Source organism: Calonectris borealis, chromosome 3 (genome assembly GCF_964195595.1).
Source record: "Calonectris borealis chromosome 3, bCalBor7.hap1.2, whole genome shotgun sequence".
NCBI lineage: Eukaryota > Metazoa > Chordata > Aves > Procellariiformes > Procellariidae > Calonectris > Calonectris borealis.
Genome location: NC_134314.1, coordinates 117,297,586 through 117,320,308, shown reverse-complemented (window position 1 = coordinate 117,320,308; position 22,723 = coordinate 117,297,586). Strand labels below are relative to the sequence as shown.

General features: G+C 39.6%; 1 protein-coding gene across 13 annotated transcripts in view; it reads right to left on the bottom strand.

Annotated features, from left to right (window-relative positions):
* The window catches only part of EHBP1 (EH domain binding protein 1), a 232,705-nt gene that overhangs the window by 124,283 nt on the left and 85,699 nt on the right, over positions 1–22,723 (bottom strand). For 10 of the 13 annotated variants that reach the window (XM_075147594.1, XM_075147590.1, XM_075147596.1 and 7 more), the window contains 3 exons: positions 17,763–17,944; positions 13,430–13,569; positions 6,400–6,522 (listed from right to left, as the gene is read on the bottom strand). In XM_075147594.1, coding sequence (XP_075003695.1) covers positions 6,400–6,522; positions 13,430–13,569; positions 17,763–17,944 — 445 coding nt within the window. Of the gene's footprint in view, positions 1–6,399; positions 6,523–7,225; positions 7,331–13,429; positions 13,570–17,762; positions 17,945–22,723 lie in introns of all 13 variants that reach the window. The other 3 variants (XM_075147589.1, XM_075147591.1, XM_075147592.1) reach the window with 1 other exon arrangement.

Genomic DNA, 22,723 nt, shown 5'->3' with positions numbered 1-22,723 from the left:
TGGCTTACCTACATCACTCTAGTGTCCCGTGCAGGTAGGTCGTCATGGCAAGCAAAAGTTTTACCCTGCTTGCCCTGAGATGTCCTCAGTGTGGGTATCTGCAGCTGAGCTAGACCCCTTGACAGTCAAAGCTTACAGGTGTATGTTCAAACCGTTGATGTCTAAAATCAGGTGAGCCAAATCCCACCCTTACTGCATAGATATGCATGACTTGAAGCTCATGGTAGTCAGAATACTACTCAGATGTTATCCACACATTTAGCTATTTGATAACTAGGCCAAGCAGAAATGCTTTTGAGATCTGCTCTCAAAAGATAGTTTCATATAAAATGCAGAAGTAACCTAATGAAATGCAGAAAAACGACTGATTCAAATTGTCTTGTTCAAATTGTGCAACTTATTGATGATGTTTTAACCAAAATTCTTGCTACCTTAAACTCTGCTCAAATCTTAAAATATTTTATCAAGAGAGTGCACAACTACGAATACCTGCTTCTGCAACTTCATATGATGGATCATTGCACCTGCACATGAATCTGTTGATAAATACACATCATCATATCTGAGCAAAACTTGCTGATAACTCACAAGCAGTATTCTAACAAATATTACTAGAAGGAATGTCAGTAATATTTCCTGAAGTTAAAAACATTCAGGGAAACAATCTCTTAAAACTATACTATAAGCTTTTATTTTTAATTTGCTTTTAAGTGTCTCCTGGAAACGACGAGTTAAATGCTTGTTTAAATCTGATAAATTTTAAGGGGCAATGCAAATGGTTTTTGCAATTCTTTCTATTTCAACACTATGGATCAAGTGCTGTAACCCTAACTAGGACAAAATTCTTTCTCTTGTTCATTGGCTCAACAGTAACTACAGGTTTAGCCTTAGACACAGAGCATTGCAGATCAGTGCTCAGAGACCTCTGGCTCATTATTAATTAAAAGATTTCACAAAATCCTACACACAGGCTAAATTAAAACAGCTTCTAAAAGCATCATTTTCAAGAAACTTTTATAGGCAGAATTTTGTAGGGGCTCAACTAGAACCCACTTAACTTGGCTGCTCATTCTCTTTCCTCCTGTCATCCAGGATACTATTTTTTCTTCCCCTCTACTTCCTTCAGCGTCCACACAGGAGGGAGGGTCCCCACCTGAACCCAACCAGGCTATCTCCCACGGGGTCTCTGAAACCCTTTAGAACTAGCTTTTATGTCAAGTGTTGGTCATCACTTCATAAGCCTCTCTATTACAAATTAAATTGCTAGGACAGTGACTCAACAACACTGCTCTTAAAGCTGCAGCCACTGTTACCTTTTCTGTAACAAAGACATTCATATTTTCTAATGGTGTTGGGAAGTGCATTTTGGGGGGCTGAACATACAACAGCTTAAAAGGGGCTTATTTCCCTCTTCAAGCTGATTTTACACTAAGGAGTCAACACAGATTCCCCTGCTTCCCCCTAATCATTAATCACAGCTGAAAACACAGGACTCATCTTTACTGGAACTAATTTTTTTAATTGCAGTTCTCTACACTGATATTAAACAAAAAGAAAAAAAAAAAGGAAAAAAAAAAAGGAAAAAAAAAAAAGATGCTTGCAGTTTGGCACTCCAAGGGTCAAACACACAATAATTTTGCATGGTTAAGTAATAAAGCCACAGGGGTAGGAGTGACAAGAGGAGAGGTAGAAGTATTACTACAGCAGAAGCACCAGCTGCTCTTGTGCCAGATTCTGGAAACATTACTTGCCCTAACTTCACTGAGAAAAACTGCTCATGACAGCAATCACTCTGGCACTACCTATCTGCACAATCAGCCTTCTAGTTCCCAGAGGATCTCCAAAAATCACCCTGCCCTTCAACCCACTTGCCTTTTGTAACACAAACATATTGTGACACATCCCTTAAAACCAAACAAAATCCCCACCAAAACATTACACATACCACTTTCCCCTTGGCAGGGGATGAAAGAAGAAGCCACATGTGAAAGATATTTAGTTATGCCGTTTACTGCACTACTGGCAGGCACATAGTCACGATGGTGATGTGAGCAGCCTAACAAACAGCAGAGAATAAAAATGTAACTTCCCAGTACTTCTAGAAAGCATAATGACTGGCATCCCTATAAACCACTGGTGATTTTCTATTACTTTTATTAATACTCACACCAGCAACACATTAGATTTCATTAAGAAATATAAGGAGAAGGGACACAGTGATCGTTTTCCTCTATGTTGGTTCTTGTACTGCTCTCCCTAGGACTATCCTAGGAGGATTCTGGGATGCTGCATTGTAGCACTGTTTTCATTTGCAGTGTAACACATACTGCAGGGAGCTCAGAAGTCTATACATACGGTAAAGAAACACATTGGTAAAGTAAATGCTGTTTTAAACGAAAGGGGGAGGCAGTGCCAGCAAATAGTTACCCTCATGTCTCACGTGTGTGCAGGAAATTTGTATTGGTCATATGCAACTCCAAAATTTGCATTCCCCACCTAATTAAAAATATATCTGGAGCGCTGAAAGTGTGTTGTTGTTTTCTATTTGCATTTGTTGTATATGTTGACTTCTCCAAGTAAAATATTTTGCACAAAAATTAACTGATTTTAGAGTTCTGTTGTAACGTGACTAAAAGACAATCCAAAAGGCAGTCCTCATATGATCATCTACATACTGTCTAGTAAAAAGCTGTAGAGATACACTGTTCAAAGAGATTATTTTTGATTTTCCAGATTTCTAATGTCTAGCTGACCTACTAGATACAAAGGGAATAAGCCTCAATTTGACATGTCAACCAAGAAACACAGCTGAAGATTTTTTTTGAGGCGAGTTGTTCACATGCACATTCACTCCACTGTGCATATAAGATCATTTACGCTAAGGACTTTTTAAACCACAGCAGCATCCAGAGACAGCTTGCTGATGACCCTCTGCCATGCACCACACCCACAGTGTGCACATGGATGCTGGGAGCACTCACGCCTTTAGTTTCTCTCCACCCCGCATTCCCAGGGTTAGGTGATTATGGGATTAGGAAGATAGAGGGAAAGTAGCTGGTTTGTGAACAGGCACAAGAAGTATCTGTCTAGGAAACAAGTATATACTGGCAAGTAACCCTCCTTTCTCTTTGAGTATCTGTTCATATGACATACATATTCATACCCTGGCTGGCTCTAAGCACTCTCTCACTAAGCACACAGGTTACAGGCTTGATAGGAATATCCCTGGAATATCTCTGCCAAATGCCCCATCGTGCCTCCTAGCATCTGATGGCAAAGTACTCAGGAATGGGGGCTCCAGATGGCTGTTCTGCATGATCTTGGGGAAATTAAGTAACAAATCCAACAGAAAGACTCTGAACTTTCATAAAGTCTAAATTGAAGATTTTGCCTTGTCCAGATAAAAAGATAAAGCAGACTAACATGTAGTGAATAGAAAAATACTTCATCCCTGCACGCATAAAAGGTTAATCTCTTGATTTAAGCAGATCACAAGACAAGTGAAACAGGTAATGTGACTCTTTAAGCCTGTAGGAGAGAGTCTGCCTTAAACTCCTGAACCTTTGTCATGGTCCCAAGCTCCTGTGGTGGCCACCAAAAAGGTCACATTCACTTAAGGATGCAAAAGCAAACAAGCGGGCATAGTCTCAAAGAGCTTCCTAAAAACAGATGGCAGCAATGAAAGTTCCAGTGAGGTCTCAGAGTAGAAGAAATGTCCTAAACCATGAGGGAATATATCTGCGGCCAAATGGGAAACGAACAGGACAGCCTTCTGTAGTAGAACGACAGGGTAAGAACAGCCTCAATATTGTGTAGCTTCAAAATGTAGTCCAACAGAAAGGGAAATCTCCCAAAAATGGTAAGGTCTAGGTGCATCCCACGTACAGATACTGATCCAATTAGACATACATAGAAGATTCCTGCTGTTGCTGAAGACCGGAACTGTCTTAACTAATTTGTCTCAGCACCTTTTTTTCCTCCTCAACTTTCTGTGAAGGAAGAGGACTGGAGGAAAGACACAGGTTAAGACGACCAAGCAAGAGAAGATGAACACAACCAGTGCCCATTATAGGGGGAAGACACCTCTAGACTGGAAGAGCCAGCACTTCTCAGAGGTGTCTGAGGTGACTAGAAGAATTTCTGGGGAGCCACTAAACATAAAGTAAAAGCTTTAAAAATGCCACACCAGATGTCCCACTCATTGTCTGACAGCCTGAAACACCTCAGATCTTCCACTTGGTTCAGTGCTCCAGGAAGACATTCTCCTGTCACGTGAACCTGACAGAAGCTCCATCCCTCCCAAATAAAAAACACCTTATGACACAGTAGGAAGAATCTAGTGACACCCTGTTTATCAAAATCACTGTCATGTTGTTGTACATTGACTGCTGGATGATGGCGACAATGTGTGGGAGGAATATTTGGTACACACACACCCAACAACTCAGCATTGCTGCCCACAGTTGTACAGATGGGACTTCTTTGGGGACCCAACAGCCTGAGCCCTGAGACTGTCCAAGTACACACAGCAGACCCAGAGGAACGGAGAAGTGTCCATGACTGTGACTGAAGATGGCAGTAAAGGCTAGATGCCACCAAAGGGACCACAATCGACTGAAAAAATGTGTCCCACATATTTTGGGAGTCTTTTGGGAACATAAGCAGGCTGGAGCCTTGGATGCAGGCTGCTCATAGGGAACTTGAAATGAGGTGTCAAGCTACTGTGGCACTAAGAAACACCACCAGTTTATAACTCCCTGTGCCTGAGATGAGAAGGAACTGATTCTTAGTCCCTATATTTTGTGGTCAGAAGACCTGCTGCTTTCTGCCACTGCAGGTTCTCTCTGGAAAGGAAAGAAAAGCTGGGTTTGGAAAACCCAGCAGTTTACATAGGATGGGACTTGTACAGCTCTCTCCAGGGAGATGGGAGCTCTTCTTTCTAGACCAGAGAAGGAAGAAAGGAATATAGGCTGAGTCTCTTAGAGCAAGTTGCATGTGGACAACTAGATGGATGAGAATAGGTGTTTTCTATCCCTGGTTATTCTGCCCCCTTCCATGATCCTAAGGGAATCCACAGCTGAGGAACAAACATGAAACGAAGCCAAAAATCCAGAGACCAGAATCTAATCCATACATATTGTTATCTACAAAGCTGAAACAACTCACTTTTGCAGCTCTAGAAACACCTGACAACTTCATAGGAGGGAGAAGGGGCCCAGGATAGTGGCTTTATGGCTTCAATGACCGAAGACAGAAGATAGTGCAATGTCCCTGTTTGAGAAATACAAGCTGTGGTGTACTACACCACAGCCAAAGTATGACAGGACTTAGGTCACCACCCACATTGGCCTCTGTGGACTCAGAAGGCAGAAAAGCCACATTGTGAGTAAACATTCAGTTTGTCCAGAGAAAGAGAGTAACCACAGGTGGAAACTGCAGCTCAGAAATGCATCCTCATTAGACCTGGCATTAGAAATCCCATGGCTGTACCCTGGGCTGCCCCTGCTCAGTGTGTTTCTTTTCCATCACCATTACAGAGCGGCTCCTGGGTTTGGTCAAAGGTGGCAAATGCTCCTTGGTATTTTCTGTGGGAAGAAAAGTCTTGGAACTTTGAACAGGAAAGGTTGAGTACAGCTTCAAACTTGGGAATTAACTATGGATTGGCATTTCGAGCAGCTGCAAACTAAGAAAGTCATACACCCTTTTTTTTTTTGATGGCAGCAGATGGAAGCCTGCGTATCTGAACATGGAGTTGAGGACAGCAGAGATGCCTGCTGTCTTGGTGCTCCTTTCTGGCCTTATGGCCAAAGTCTTATCAGATTAAAAACTTACAGGCGTTGTATTTCTCACTCAAACAGAACAAGAATGGGCATGTCGGTCTGGAAAGGGGATTAACACCTACCACATGGTGCAAGGCGCGATGCCAGAAGGCTTAACTGAGGAAGCCATAAAAGCAAAAAAAGAAGAATGAAAGAGATACAGTTAAATTATAATAATGAAGATTAGTGCTAACCAAGAATAGCTGTGATGCAGTGAAGATTGCAGTGAAGGAAGTTCTGATATAAACCAGCATCCACGTGGAACAGAGGCGTTTGACAGTATGTGTTGCTCATTTATACCACATGAGGTGAGTACTAGTAACACACCTGGTAGGTCTAAAAGTCTCTGGTTCAACTCTTAGCTGGTAGCCCCAGTGGCAAATACACGTAAGGGTGTGACTCAAAGGATAAATCCATTTTCCAGTGGCAACTGGATCACTGCTATTGCTACCCCAGTAATGCATGCAATAATTGTATTTAATCACAATAACATTTTTTATTTGTAGCCCTACAAAAAAAAAAATCATGTTTCATTAAGCATTTGCAATTAACAATGAATTATGTAATACAAATCTATTACCTTCTACATCAGGGTCTCCAAATGGATTTAATTCTGCTGTGTCAGGATCACCAAAAGGGTTCGTACTAGAGTTGGCCAGGTCTTGCTCCTCTTCGTCCAGAAAATTAAGCTTATTTATAAGCTCTAGAAACAAGTTGGAATATTGTTTTAATGTAGATACAAACTCTTCATCTAACATATTTCAAGCTCAAAAAAACCCCGTATCAACAGTCCCTCAAAACACTGCACCAGGGTATGGCACAAACTGCACAACTAATGCACTTCAGTAGTACACCAACAAAGGAGGAAAAAAAAAAAACCCTGAAATGAATGAAACGTCTCTTCACTGATCAGAACACTACGTAACAGAAATGACTACTAAGAAAGCCTTCTATTATCTTCATTAAATAAATGTTGCAGAACATCTAAGAACCTAAATACAGCAATTTCTTTTTGGTTGTTCACATACATGTTAACTACCACCAAGCAATTTTAAGTTTTGGATGTAACATGCATGTAAAATCAGAGAGGGGACATTTTGTGAAGTTAGAGAGGTCAAGTATTATTGACTGCACAACTGATGTTTTAGGCTTGGGGTCTGGGGTTTTTTTTGTAATTTTTTTTTCCTTTCTTGTTCATTATCAGATGACAACGGAGCTGTAGAGGACATAGGCTCTTTCTCTATCGTGTTGTTACCTGTTGGATGCACTACAAATTACTGAGAGTCATGCTGGGTGGAAGCACAGAGATAAAACTGACAGCTGAATACAAGCAGGAGTCAAAAGGTAACAGGTCACAGTAAATACAGACAATCAGAAACAGAAAGAAAGGAGGAAAGCTCATAGACCTTCAGAGGAACTGGCTGATTTAGCTGAAGGCATATTTGCTCGCTTTATGCAGTCATCTTGATCTTCATCTAAGCTGCTCAGAGCATTCAACTGGTTTACAATTTCTGTAAATAGAAGCCAGTCAAGACAAACGTAAGGCAAGGGCATTTAATGAAACAGAAGTGGAACAAACATTGTTACTAGAAAGAGAGAGAGAGAATAAGGGAGAGAGGGTAAAAGAGAAGACACTTAGAGTTAATTAAAAGAATACACTTAGAACAAGTCCTTACAATGATATACCCGCAGCAAAGCAACTGTATAGGTGTTTCAGTGATAATTTAACAAGAAACCCAGTTAACAGACATAAACAAAACCTTGCCAGATTCCTGGTGTCAGCGACAGTAATTAGTTTTATGAGGATGAGTACGCACATCAGTTCAAAACTTAGATGTACTAGATATAATTTAAAGACTTCTCCTGCTCGTGAAGAAAACCTGAATTTTAAACCATTGCCAATCCACACAAAACATCCCCAGAACAATTTACCTCCTTCTCAAACCCTCAAAGCTACAGAAAACTAATACATACACATGCATTTAATGTAGTTTATTTATTTATACGCAAACAGTCTGATTGGTTAACATTTACAATCAGTCACCATTAAATTCTGACCTATGACGAGTTGAATTTATCTAATAGTTCTAAAAGATATCATAAGTACTGTGCTATGAGAATGCATACTGAACGTATATATTGGTCGAATTTGCCACTGTAATGCTATGCAAGTAACACCTTATTGTTTGGTAAAATCCTATTTCACCTTCTATCCATAGTGGAGAGCTCTGAATTGCCATGAACTAATAATTTTTAAAATGTTTTAATGTTTAATTCTAGCCAAGACATTGATGCCTCCATAATTCTGGAAGAAAAGAAAGAAGCAAAAACCAACCAGGTCTTAGTGGCTTCTGCCCCAAGGGGAAAAATTCCTCTCTGATCCCCCGCTAAAGCAGTCCTATCCACAGCATCTGACAAATGCAGTTTCTGTAGTAATGGGGATTGAGCCTGGGGCATCTCTGAAAGACCTCAAGCATAGGTTTCAGTGGAGAGGGGACAGCCTTCCTCGTCCTTCCAGCGACAAACAGGCAGGAGAAACCTGTGCAGGAGAGATGATCCTGCTTGTTGAATATCATTGCCCCTCTGACAGGCTTTTTCATCTCCTGTCTTTTCCCAATGAAATAAATGGATGATGTCTTCTGGTGTCACCAGTGAAGTTAAAGCTACATAGATGCCTTTACTGCACGCTTCTCATGCCAATCATTCTTGGATTTCCCTTAAACGTCAATTTTTTGTGTACACAAGAAGTTACTTCTTTTAACGCTTTTAGTTCGCTGCTGTTTTGAACTTGACTTTTTATCCTATGGCTTTTGTTTGGGAAAGCAAATATTTGTCACTGACACTCACACAGTAATCTTCATTCTATGAACTAGTTACAAGGAGCAAGATGTCAGACTGAGGTGAAAATTGAATAGTATTGTGACTGTCCCAACTTATGTTGGTGCCCACAGCCAGCCAGAACTTCCTAGCAGGGGGGACTCATGCTTTTTCACAGGGCAACACCTTCACCAGTTGACACACTGACACAACTCTTAATTTCATGCCTTCACAGACAGCATAAAGAACCTGAAACCAAAAGCAGAGTCCAGAACCTGAAAATATTTCAGTCATATGGTTAAAAACTTCTTTTCCAAATTTAAACTCCTTTGCAAAGATATGCCAATCTGCAAATTGCCAAGTGAAATGATCTATTCTGCCAATACCTATTGGACAAAATCTATGCTGACAATGACAAAGCCACAGCAGAATTCCTCTTAACCGCACCTCCTAACTATTCTTGACCTTAAAGCAAAAATCTGCTTAGATGGGATTACATTTATATCTATCTACACAGAGTTAATTTCACCATCCTCACTTCCTCATTTTTAGCTCCAACAAACAAGACTATAGTCCTAAAAAATAACCAAAACTGACCCCAAACTGTTAACTTTCTCAGTATAAAATCATATATACACCTTAGAGATCTGAACAATATAATACTATCTTCTGGGAATTTTTAAGACTCAAGATACACAATGGAAAATACCTTGCTGTACTCAAATAAAACAGAGTTGACCTTATAAAACACTAGTACAAACGAATTACTAGTTTAAAACAGGCTGAGATGCTGACATGATTTACAATTTATTATGCCAGCATGTGAAAAAAAATCAAAACAATTACAATTCCGTTTTTATTGTCAGAAAATAACAAATTAAGTTCAGAGCTTTAAAAAGAGGGAATTCTTTGATGTAGTCTGAATCACCTGGACCCATCTGCCAACCTAAACACCTGTATGCACTACAATGTTTCTCATTACAATATTAAATGGTTTGTGTCATATTTTGGAGTGTGGAAATGGTAGGTTGGAGATTTATGTCCTATATTATCTTTTATAAATCTCATTATCTACGAACATATATTAGCTTGTTCTACAAGTATGTCATATAAATCACTGGGGTTTTTTTTCATTCTTCTCTCTTGCTCTTTTTGGTTTTTTTTAAGAAGCTTGGTGCTACTGACAAAGAAGATTAAAGGTATCAGAAGTTTACATGGGAGGTATGGTTTTGCAAATGGCAAGAAAGAGTTACACATATTGCTGTCCAGAAGCTTGCTCTTGAAATATACTGGGATTCAGACTCCTGCAATAGGTAGCACATGGGCACGTTGCTGAGTCCATGTGGCGCCCCAGGACAGTCACCGTGCTCCTGTGCAGATGGAGCAGGAGGTAACTATCAACTTCTGCATGAGGCTCTAAGTATCAATTAAAACATTAAGAGAAGCAATGTATTTATTACTACCCTAAGTTTGTGATTTATGAGCCACATTTCTTCAAGTTCGCTAGGATGCCTTGTCTTCAACTGAAGACTAAGGACGAGATAATTCTGGGAGGTTTGAATTCATCTATATTAATAGTGTAGAAGCAAAATATTTGAAACGTATTTCATGGCTACAAACATCATTTTCAAGTTCACATAAAACAGAACAGTTAGGTAGAGATACAGCTTTTACACATGAAAAATTTAAACAAGAAATATTGGGAAGGAAGGGGAAAAGTCTGAGATGGAGGGAGATTTTTTAAAAAATGAAAGCGGTGCTTTGAATGGAAAACATCTTTCAGTCTGATCTTAAGGTCAGTTGTATGGCAACAGCTCGCATGTTGACCACACCAAATTCCACAGTGCTTTTGAGGTAGGTCAGTATTGCGCCACTTATTTCATAGCTGAAGAAAGCGAGGCACAGATACTTACCCGAAGTTAGGCAACATGTCAAGGAAGAGAAGCAGCATTTCCTAACTCACCTGCACCATCTAGAGCCCCTTTCAGCACGTTTCTTTTGTTCTCCTTGTGGTGGATATATTTATTCATCTATAAAAACTGTAACTTTGGGCCCAATAAAAAAATTAATTAACTTTTGTTAATTTGTACGCTGCAAAAAGGAACAGTGTCTGTGATAAAGATTTGCAGTAGCCCCTGTAGCTGTGGCTTGAGAATGACATCATTTCAGTCATCAAGTCATCCAACGTTTCTGTGAGAAGACCTTGAGTAAGATAATCCCTTCTGCTTTACTACTTGCACTTTACTTTTCCAAAACTCACTTACAAACATTAACCATGTAATACTCCCATCGTTCCTGTGAAGTAGTTATAGCCAGTATCCCCATTTTACAGTTGGGAAAACAGGCGCACCAAGGCGAAGTGATTTGCCGCAGGGGACTCTGAGTCAGTGAAGACATTCCAGCTCGCTCAGCTGCCAACACCCTAACATGGCAACAGATGAGAAAATGTTGGGAGCAGCAAGCTTTCAAAAGAGTTATGTAACTTCCTCAATTATCTTTACGGGATTCTGTGAACACAATTATTTTTGAAAGAAATTTTAGAAAGAATACTTCATTACATCAGTTTTGTTCCATTTCCTTCTTTCTATATTTCTTCCTATTTTTCTACAATGATTCCTACCTCTTTCTGCCTTGGTTCCTCAGTTGTTCTCCTTGTGTTTTATTAGTTTTCCCCATTCATTATATTTATTACAGGAGTCACTCCAACTGCCAATGAAATCAGTCTTGAACACATGTTGAAATAGACCCTTTACCTTTTATTTATTAATGTTTATTTACTGCTTTGTGTTTTATGTTCTCCCATTTGCTTGGGAAACTACATACACTCATTCTCCTTCAACATCCCTCTCATCCCTCTCCTTGTCTAACGTGGGAAAAGTTAGCCAGGCTAACGACGCAACTCAGCTGTTGTAGCCAACACAAGAAGAAAAAGTCCAAGGCTGATCTTTCCCCCCTCAGGTTCCCTTAACGATGCATCTACAAAAAACCCAAACCAACGCTCCCATCTTATATCACTAGAAAACAGTATCAAAACAGGCTGAACAATGAGCAGATACAGTGTAGTTCAGAAGTATTTATTGCTTCTGCCTTTCAAGTAGGTATTGTAATATTTGCTTAGAACAGGTAATTTTGGACTTTACAAAACAAATGGAAAAGCTGAAATGCCTCTAAAAGAACTCGAGCTAGGACCTTGTGTTGCACATCAGACAGCTCACCCTTCCCCATCTATCTCCAGGGATGTTCACTATGTAGCCAAAGGATAGTGGACAGGCTAGAATAATCTACATCAGCTTTTTGCTTGTTCAGGAATCATTTGTTGGCTTGTTTAGATGCTGAATGCTGCAAAATCAATAAAGTTGAGGAGCAAGATCTGCTGCTTTTCAACCACTGTCCTGCACATGGGTTTTCTGTAGGAGTCCTCAGTGCAGTATCTAGGCATATATTAATAAAACATGTCTGCGCAATAGTTTATATAGACTTCACGTAGCCTCTCCTTTATCTTCTCCCTTGTCTTCTCTGTGATTATCGGATGGCCTGGTGAATATGTCAGGTTTTGTTTGGTGTTCTAACATGCACCTGAATTATTCTGGTTACACTTGTAAAGGAGAGGAAGACTTTGCAGAATGATTTCAGTGTGACCAGACTGGTATTTCTCCACTCCCTGACCAAGAATACATTACCTCTGTCTCTCAAATATTTCATTCTGGACTTTCTAATCTGGTCTATGCCAGACACATACAGTGTAAGTAGAGATTTGGTCAGGGTACAAAATGTTTAATTGAATATTTAAGCGTAGAGAAAACATATTTGCATCCTTTCACAACACTAAATATAACTAAGTAATAACTGCTTCAGGCTGAACCTTTCGATTGCAACAAAAGCTCGAAAAGAAGAGATGTAACTAATGTTTCCTAACACCGAACAAATGCTCCTCAGGATTTTCAAGAACAGATTTGACAATTCACTTCTCTGCTTGGGATGCTCTTCCCCACCTTAGAGAAGGTTCAACAGACATTTTTAAAGAGCACTGGCAGGCTTGAAGACTGGCACCAGAAGTTCATTTGTCTTTTCCTGATTCTTTTACACTAAGAGTTCCTACAGAACTCATCTGGAGCAGTATTACATAATGATGTCCACCAACAATTTAACGTCATCACATCCTCAGCTGACTCGCATCGATTAGTTCAGCTATCCTGGACACACTAAGCATTTTCAGTAAGCAATTCAAATGTAGTTATACTGTCTCACTTCAAACAACCTTACTATCAAATTCTCTTAAAGTCCTTTAACAGACTCCTGATTTCATTTCCACGAGACATTCCCCAACCAAAAGGCAGAAGTACGCTGCCTAGAATTACCATGTTATTGAGCAGAACCTCAGCACCTACCCATGGCACAACTCATTTCGCAGTTATTCTCACAAACTGTCTTCATTATTTCACTTCAGCTCATCCTCTTGCCTTCTTGCTCACTGACCCTTTCCCTCCATCTTTTTACTCCTCTGTTCTCACTGGGTCTTTGCTTCCCTAAAATGCTACCTACTTAGTGTATTCTCTCCTAAAAACAGGACACACACACACACACACACACACGAATCAGTGCTCTTAAATTCACAAATATTGAACTTTGTTGAGTTATAGATGGGTCCCTCTTCAATCAAACTATCCTAAATTTTGTTTTGGTTTGGGTTGTTTAAAATTAAATACAAATATAGCAGAAGGATAAAACCCACAGAACACAACTGGCAATTAACAAAGGGAACTATATTTTACCATCTGTGTGGCAAAACCAACCTGTAATTTTTGCAGCCTTTTCCTCTTGATTCACTCTGTTTTCTTCATCTTCTTCATTGTCTTCCTCAAAATCATCTAGATTTCCAATATCAGCTTGTTTCATACTCATCAAACTAGCCAGGCTTTGCATGTCTTCATCCCTAAATAACAAATTTCAAACCAGGCATTAAAATGCAGACTGTTAATACCACATCTGACACTGCTGCACTATTAAAAATCCCTTAAATATTTTTATGCTTTCTTTTTTCAGGGAGGTCTCTGATCTCAGATCTGATCTTGAATATAGTGAAAGAACAAAATTAATACACTCATGTATATTAATTTCTGAAGGGAAAGTTTTGTATTAACAAAATTCGAAAGGGTAAAAACAGCCCTGCCGTGCAGAGTCAATTTAACGACTGCTTCTCAAAATTTTAAACCAGCCCAGAAATGGTAGTAAACACTTATCTGATCTCCTTTGGTTGAAGTGAAAATGCTTGGTCAGACCTACTGTCTATATGCTGCATGTGGCACCTATTACTACATTCATTCAGAACTCCTGACACTGTTACAGAAATTAAAATTCCTTTTCTAAATATTTGAATTCATTAAGGAGATAAAAACCCATTACATATCAATGGCCAATTTCAATTCTTACTTGACTGTATCTTTTTTTTATATATATATATATATATATCTTTCATATAACTATATCTTTCATAGCAAATATATGTTTGATGAAAAGATGACAGCAGGCAAAGACTCAGAGAAATGGATGTTCTACATTTGTTTCATAAAAAAACCAAGATTTTTGAAGTATATGATGTCATTCTTGAACCAACAGCAGTCTCACCTCTTCTCTTTTAAAACCATTTCAATAGGTTTATTGAGATGATTAATCAAATTTTTTTTTAGCTATTGGGGATGGCCTGGCTAGAGGGCACCTCTGCTGAAAACGGTCTGGCAATCTTGGTGGAGAGCAAGCCCAAGGAGAGCCGGCACCATGCCCTGGCAGCCAAAGGAGGCAAACAGCATCCTGAGATGCATTAAAACAGGACCACAAGCAGTAGTCTGAGGGAAGTCATGACCCTCATTTACTTGAAGTTCATTGGACTGCATCTAAGGTACTTCGGCCAGCGTTGGGTCTCACAGTACAGGAAAAGGTGTTGATAAACTGGAGCAACATCAGCAGCGGGCCACTGAGATGGTTGGGAGCTGGAGCACTTGCCCTACGAAGAAAGGCTGAGGGAAATGGACTTGTTGAGCCTGGAGAAGAGATGGCTTCAGGAGGACCTAGCAGCAGCCTGCCAGCACCTATGAGGACATTGCTGAGAAGACAGTGGTACAAGGCAGGAGGATGACAGGCAGCAAACATAGACTGAAACCAGAGAGGTTCTACTCTGATGTGAGAAAAAAGTTGGAACAGTCATCAACAAGTGGTGGGATGGGTTGCCCAGAGAGGTTGTGCACTCTCCATTCTTGGGGGTTTTCAAGCCCCAGTGGGATAAAGACCCAGAGCAAACTGGTCTGATCACACAGCTGACTGCCTTAAGGAGGAGGCTGCACTACCTACCTCTACAGGTCCCTTCCGACCTGAATTATTCTATCTTCTTTGAAGTTGATCATGATAAAATCAGAAGCACGGATTTTGTGCCTAACAATGCCAAGAAAACTACACAAATTATTTTAAAGGTACCACTTATAGGAATAAAAATGAGATACTAATCATGCCTCAAATCTGCACAGAAACACAGAGGCACTTAAAACATGGGATTAAACTCAGTGATCTAACATACTGTTAAAATCAGAAGTTGTTTGGGGCAATCATTTGCTAGTCTGTGTATTTAAAGTAATCAGCACTACAGAACCTGCAGTTACATAAGACAACTAAGTACTTCTATAATATAAAAGGTATTAATAATAATAAATATAAAATAAGTAACTATCAAGAAGTCAGAAAGACCTTTCTGTTCATGCAAAATTCTCAAGGTTTCATCTTCCTGTTTTGATAACCAATAGGTTAAACCAACTTTTTGTCTCAAAATGTATGCCATAACACGGCAGTCTGGAAAGCTGTTCATGCAACAGTTTTGGGACACTTGTGGGCAATGTTGTTTTAGAGTGGGTTTCGAGGATTCCTTTGGAAGGTGAGCACACATAGACAGACTATAAGGAAGGGGAAAAGCAAGCACTTTATTAAATATAATCATGCATTACACTAAGGGTATTTAGCAAAGCGATTGTCTTACCAACCCGAGGCCCAGAAGAAAGATGAACCATCTGTACATTCTTGTATCACCTTGTGCCACGAACTCAGCCCAGCAGTTGGTAGGTGCCAGCTTTACGTGGGCATCCCCACAGAGGCAACGGTGACCTCGCTGTACACCACTGTTCTTCGGGAAAATCCCGGTATTTATACATTTGCAAAGGAAACGGGTTCCGACACACGTGGCCAGCGGGTGCCGAAACGCGCCTCGATTGGAACATAGGGAGCCTATAGCACATGAGCTCACTGATCAGGCGCGCTGCACGAGCCATAGCCACCCCGTCTATTGGTTCGTAGGCCTTGTTCACGCGACATATTACCATAGTCCAACATTTACGTATTAACCTATACTCATGCCAACAGCACAATGTAACAAAGCAAGCAAAATTATACATTGTAGTTTATATTTCTTCATTATTGCACGTCTCTCACATCCTTCACGTCCTCCCCTAACATTTTCTCAACCTTCCTTATCCTCCTGTATTCAGCATTTTCACACAATAGACAATAAACCGTCTATTTTCTATGCTGACTACGGTTTTCTTAGCTATCTATTTCTCAGCCAGTGTCCATCCACGGACCAAAATCCCATCTTTTAACCCTTCCGTATACAAATGTCTACAAGTGCATTCAGAATACTGAAAGCTAGAAGTAAACTGTTAGCCTTTTTTGGCGAAAAAGAAATTTTAAAAGAGGTAAAAGAACCACTAGAGCAGTAGTTTCCCCATCTACCCCTTTTTGTTCTGCCATTTTTATCAGAAATAGTGTGGCCGGCAGGACTAGGGGAGTGATTGCCCCCCTGCACTCGCCACTAGTGAGGCCGCACCTCGAATACTGGGTTCAGTTTTGGGCCCCTCACTACAAGGAGGACATGGAGGTGCTGAGGCGTGTCCAAAGAAGGGCAGTAAAACTGGTGAAGGGTCTGGAGAACAAGTCTGATGAGGAGCAGCTGAGGGAACTGGGACTGTTTAGCCTGGAGAAAAGGAGGCTGAGAGGAGACCTTATTGCTCTCTACAACTACCTAAAAGGATATAACCAGGTGGGTGTCAGTCTCTTCTCCCAAGTAACAAGTGATAAGACAAGAGGAAACGGCCCCAAGTTTCCAGGGGAGTTTAGATTGGCTATTAGGAAAAAATTATTCACTGAAAGGGTTATCAAGCACTGGAACAGGCTGCCCAGGAAAGTGGTTGAGTCACCATCCCTAGAGGTATTTAAAAGATGCATAGATGGGGCGCTTAGAGACATGGTTTAGTGGTGGACTTGGCAGTGCTAGGTTTACGGTTGAACTCGATGATCTTAAAGGTCTTTTCCAACCTAAATGATTCTATAATTCTACGATTCTCACATTCCCATATTCTAGAGACAGAAAGGAAAAGCAAAACAGGACGGGTGACAAACGATCCATCCTCCAGCCACAAGAAGTTGTCAACATCTGACATCTTGAATCTGACAGAAATAGCAGGAGAGGTTATAGGATCTGCAAAAATAATCTGTATCCTCTGCCCTCTAAAGGCTGTTGAAATGAGGGACAGAACCAGGTGAGTGAGTAGGGGGAGTGGTAATCAGTGCCCAACTGAACTCTTTTCACAGGATGTTCTTGTGTTCAACCCGAAATCTTACTTCTGACTCCACCCTCTCTCACCTTATGACTGGCTTTGTCCTTCTTTCATTCTTTGTGAAATATAAATAGGTGAAATAGAAATAAGTTCTCCTTCCCACATTTCCCTTGCAGTCTGCTAAGGGTATTGTTGGATGAACACACAAACGCACACAAACGTATACTCCTGCTGATTTCAAACCTGTAGATATTTTTAAGCTGCTGTTAATTAAAATGCCTGTAACAGTAGAGCACAAGCCATTTGTCTCTGAAGAACACAAGACTAAAATCAGAGCAAGAAACGACTTTTACTCAGCTAAGAAACTAAGTATGGCAGGAATGATAGGTATGCTGAAGGATACTCTCAAATTCTGCCATTCTATACAGAAAGAGCTCTTTATCCGAAGAATTCTTTGAAAAGCAACACAAAGCAGGCTATCTGGTTAAAAAAAAAAAAACAACATGGTTACAAAAAAAACCAACCAACTTACGTGGCTTTTCCTTCCCTCAGGAAAATACAAGATAAAGAGAACTGTAGTGTGGCAGATACCACTTTCTTAGACAAAGGCTTGAATTTTAACTTGACATCTGTCTGTGTAGGCATGGGGCTTGCATATTGCTTCATGTTGATGCTGCTGGTGGCAAGTGCTTTTCTGCGTCCAGAAGGAGATTCCTGAAAGCAAAGGACAAACAAAACTAAGGTAAAAGGTGCTGTTACATTAAAACCTGTGTGTGCATAAAACAAAAAATACACTTATTAAATCTGCATCATTCTTTTTTCAAGTAGACAGGCAGCAGGGATGGCTACAGTCCTTTCCAGAGACAGAAACCCATTTCTTAAACTAGGTCAGCCACTAATGGTGGCTCTTGAACACTTGCTTAGTGCAATGGAAAAAAAAAATGTTATTCGTTGTGATTAGTGGTCTTCCATATGAGATCCCAGGTCTTTAAGGGCTTGAGTTTGTAGTAGCATCCACAGCACACATGCATTTAAGCAAGCAGGAATATATCCCCATCCCTTCTGATAGCAATCTGGACTAGTTTTGTCCAAACTTGGATAGTCCTGGACTAGGAATTCCAACCTACGGAAGACATGGGTTTCAATTACGCATATATTTCTTTACATAACGGTATGAGGCCATCAAGTTAATATGTTGAACTGCTATCTGTGCTCAATGCTCAAATACAATGCCTGAATATTTTTCAGAGCAATGGTACTTCTCACTAGTGTTGTACATGTACTATTAAGAGTGACAGGTTTCTGAAATTAAGGTCGACAATGCTTCCGAAAATATTGATAAGAATTCTGCAAGGGAAAAAAAAATAAAAAACAAGAAAAGAGAAAGATAAAAGCCTAAGTTGTATTTCAAGATAAAGGTGTTGCTCGCAGTTTAACAATTCAGACAAATTAATCTAAAATGCATCTAAGAATCTACTCTCTTGTTCCATCTAATATCAGCATCAGCAGCAAAGGAACGATTATATGTAATAAAGCTTCAGTAACAAAAATAAAAGTCCTGCTGTTAACTCTTTTGAAAAATGTTCTCACAATAAGACTACATTTTACTGCAGTTTACAATTTGTATTGAATAAAGAATACTAATTCAATCAAAACATTCAAGCATCCTTTTTCAAAGTACTTGACATTTCCGCCCAGTAAAATAAGTCAGAATGTAATATGTCATCCCTAAAGAATACCCTGTTTAAAAAACTAGCCTTATCTGTCAGATTATGCACAGCAATATTATACAGAACTATTAGTGCATGTAGATACCTTATGAATGAATTTCAAAAATGCATCGAACACTTGAGAAGGATTTAGGCCCTCTCAGAAGAAATACTTAAGAATATGCAAATACTCTCAACTGAATCAAGTTGAACAGATGCGACTATCACAAACAATACGAGTGCTTTTTCCCCGGCTGCGACTGTCAATCAAAGAGCAAGATTAAGGTCCAAGGTTCTGACAATGTGTAAAATGGAAAGTATGATCAGGGAGTTTCAATTATTACACAGATATGAACAACAATAATCTGTTATTGTACCGTACCTTTAGAATAACTAAACATTACAACTCATTATACCGAATGCAAGATTTACTGCGGCGCCTGTTCAGAAAGCAACGTGAGAGACATGGCACTTCTTTTTCGCATGTTCTCCAGGTAAATGTAGGGAAGCAGTTTGCATCTTAACAGCAACCTGTTTCATAAAGCTAAATTTTCAATCACATTATGGTGTGAAAATGGTGGTCAAGGTGAATAGAAAGGAAGTTTGCTTAAACCTCTTCTAGTTACTTTTTTTAAGTACCTTTAGAGAAAACTGGCATATATAACGTGACATGAAATATTTATGCAACTGGCATGGTAAAAACTACTTGCCAATTCTGGTGCATGTACTTTTCTGCCAAACAGAAAAGGAGCAACCAGAAATTACAAAGTAACTTGGAGCCACCTGGAGAAGACAAGGGGCAACGGGTACAAGTTGCACCAGGAGAGGTTTCATGTCAATCTAAGAAAGAAATTTTTTACAGCGAGAACAATCAATCACCGGAACTCTACCCAGGGATGTGGTACGGTCCCCATCACAGGCGGTTTTCAAGATACGACTGGACAGGGTGCTAGATAATCTCACCTAGGCTCCCTTTGCCATGAAAGGTTGGACCAGATGATCTTTCCAGGTCCCTTCCAGCCTGGGCTGTTTGATGGTTCTGTGATTCTAACGGGAATATGCCCTCACCTGCAGCCAGGCCAAAGGAAAACATTCCACCCATGGGCCATAATGACTAGGAAACATTTATCACACTTTGGACTTGACTCTCCTTTGAATCGGTTGGGATGAGCTTATGCTTGCAGACAAAAACCAATTATACCTTAGCTGCTTTTAAACCCGTATTATGTTATCAAATGCTACTCTTACTGAAATGGTAGTTCGCAATGTAACTCGAATATGTGGAAAGACTCTTCATTTGTTCACTATTCCCAAATTATGCAATTAGGTTTTCCTTTAAAAAAAACCTTTGGGTTCCCCCCCCTTTTAACAAAGATGCATGTCTGTTGTCATGTCCTTACTCCCCTTCATCAATGAAAATACCCAAAAAAGGATCAGGTGTATCTACACCCAGTGAGTAACAGGTGTAGGGAACAAATCACGAACATGGGTACTTGCTTGCAGCCTTCCGCATGAACCTCTGATCAGCCATACCATGCCTGTATTCTGATGTATTCTTCACACTTTGACTATGAAAATCACTTCCCAGCAGCTGTAAACATTTTAACAACGACCTAGATTATTTCCTTGTGTAGCTACCAATGCCTTCTCAGGGGTGGCTCACCTGTTACACCCTATGCTATGAGAGCAACACACAGACCTCCCATGAGGTCCCTGCGAGGTATCATAGGGAACACAAATACACTTCAGTGACTCCGAAAAACAGAAGGTGTATCTGGGGGCAGAGCTACTTTCTCTTGTTAGAAACACACCATCTTATCTGATAACATAACTGAGATGCATGTTGTCTTTAATCAAGATGATTTTACTAAAAAGTCAAAGCAAACAAGCAAAACCAACCCAATGGTGAATCTGAAGTTAAGAGAAAGGACAGAGCATTGAACTTGCAAGCATCCAAAAGCTGGACATGGACATCAAGGCAGGAGAATTTTGGAATGATGTGGAATTACATTTTCACTTAATAGCTATTTATTGTATAAATTATCATCTTGCCATTTGCAGCTTCAGATTATCTGGATCAGAGAGTGAATAAGAGACCTGGATCAGGAAGAGGTGAAGTTCTCCCAGTGAAGATCATCATTCATTCCTTGTGAAATCTGCTGGGATCAGCTGGTGTAGAGAAGGGGGGAGACAAGAGTGCAGGCAGCTGTGTGCCAGTACAAAGGGGAGAAGCCAGCCATGTGCAGGAAGATTCTCATAGCACTAAATATCCTGAGGTGCTGTGAAGAATAAGACATACTTGGCAATCAAGTTCAGTCTTCCTGAGAAAGGAATTCATTTCATAATCTTTTTGTGGGCCAACGACAGAAGCTGACTTTTCAGGTTCCAGTTGCCTATAACAATCCAAATTTGTAAATTTATTGTATTAAAAAAAAAAAAAAGAAAAAAAAAGAAAAAAAAAACTAAAATAGACAGTCTCTGATCTTTCAAGTTTTATTTTCCTTAACATGCGAGTTTAAGTACATCCTCCTACTCTCCCAGAAAATTAAGTGTGTTAGAAGTGTTGCAATGTTTTCTCCTTTTAAGCTTTATAGGCTTGGCCTTACATGGTTTTAGCTATATAAGTAGTTGGGGGGAAACTTCTTTTTTGCCCCTGAAAAGGATATTCTCAAGGTGCTTAGGTCCATGACTGATTTCACAATAGATTATGTTTGCTACTCTGACATACAACCTACTTTTAAAAAATTGTTTTTAAATGTCAGAACATGCTAATAACCACTTCTTACAAAGGTTGTAACATTTTCTTCAAAAAACCCCTACATGCTTCGTATAACACAACCTGAGTTATCCCACAACCACAGAGAAATTTTTGTGCAGAAGAATAAATAATTTTTTAATCAGCAGAGACAAAAAAATCCAAGAGAAATACCTGTGAGTAGGGTATACAGGAACAGCTTCAGCATTAGGCTGGAATGAGTTGTTTCAAACAGAAGCACACTTTGGTATGATACTAAATATATAACATGCATTTAATAGTAAAAGTCTGATCTGGGGTCACTTGTGTCTCATATGAGCACATGGAGTTTTGTGGAAGGTAAAGCAGAAATCCCAATGCAAATATTTTAATTGCTCAATTTTTCTGATTTTAACTCTATAATCAAAGCTTAAAATGTGTAAGGCTCAATTATCCCTCCAGGTATTTTACATACATGTGACTGCCAGAGTTGCCACATCATGTTTTGTGAAAGGGTGCATGGAAAAGTCAACTTTGAAATCACAAGAGGGAAACGATCCATGTGATAATAAAGAGAGGTGACAAAATACTCTACAACACTTAACTATCAAGATGGAGTTCATTCTGTAAAAAAAAACAGTAATTTGGAAACTCTCTACTTTTTAAGAAAGGCAATGCATTATGCAAATAAAATCAACTATGATATTTTGAATACCACAGAAAGATAGAAGTTAACCTACAATACTCGTAAAATACAAATACCTCTAGGTTATCTTCCAGCTCAAACATACTACCCTGTTTGAGAGTGGGCACTGCTTGGTTCATAAGATAATATGTGGAATATTGGTTAACAATTTTTTTTTTATTGTTTCATGTTTGCTACTGTATAGTTCTAGCAGCATATCGTAAAAAAAAGAATTCTTTAGAAATCACCAATACATGATTAAAAAAGAACTAGTTGGTATGTTAGGAGAAATTACTGCAGCCTATCATCCTGCATAACAGAATAATGGCTGTGCTGGGTCGACCGAAGGCTCTTGAGAAACCTGT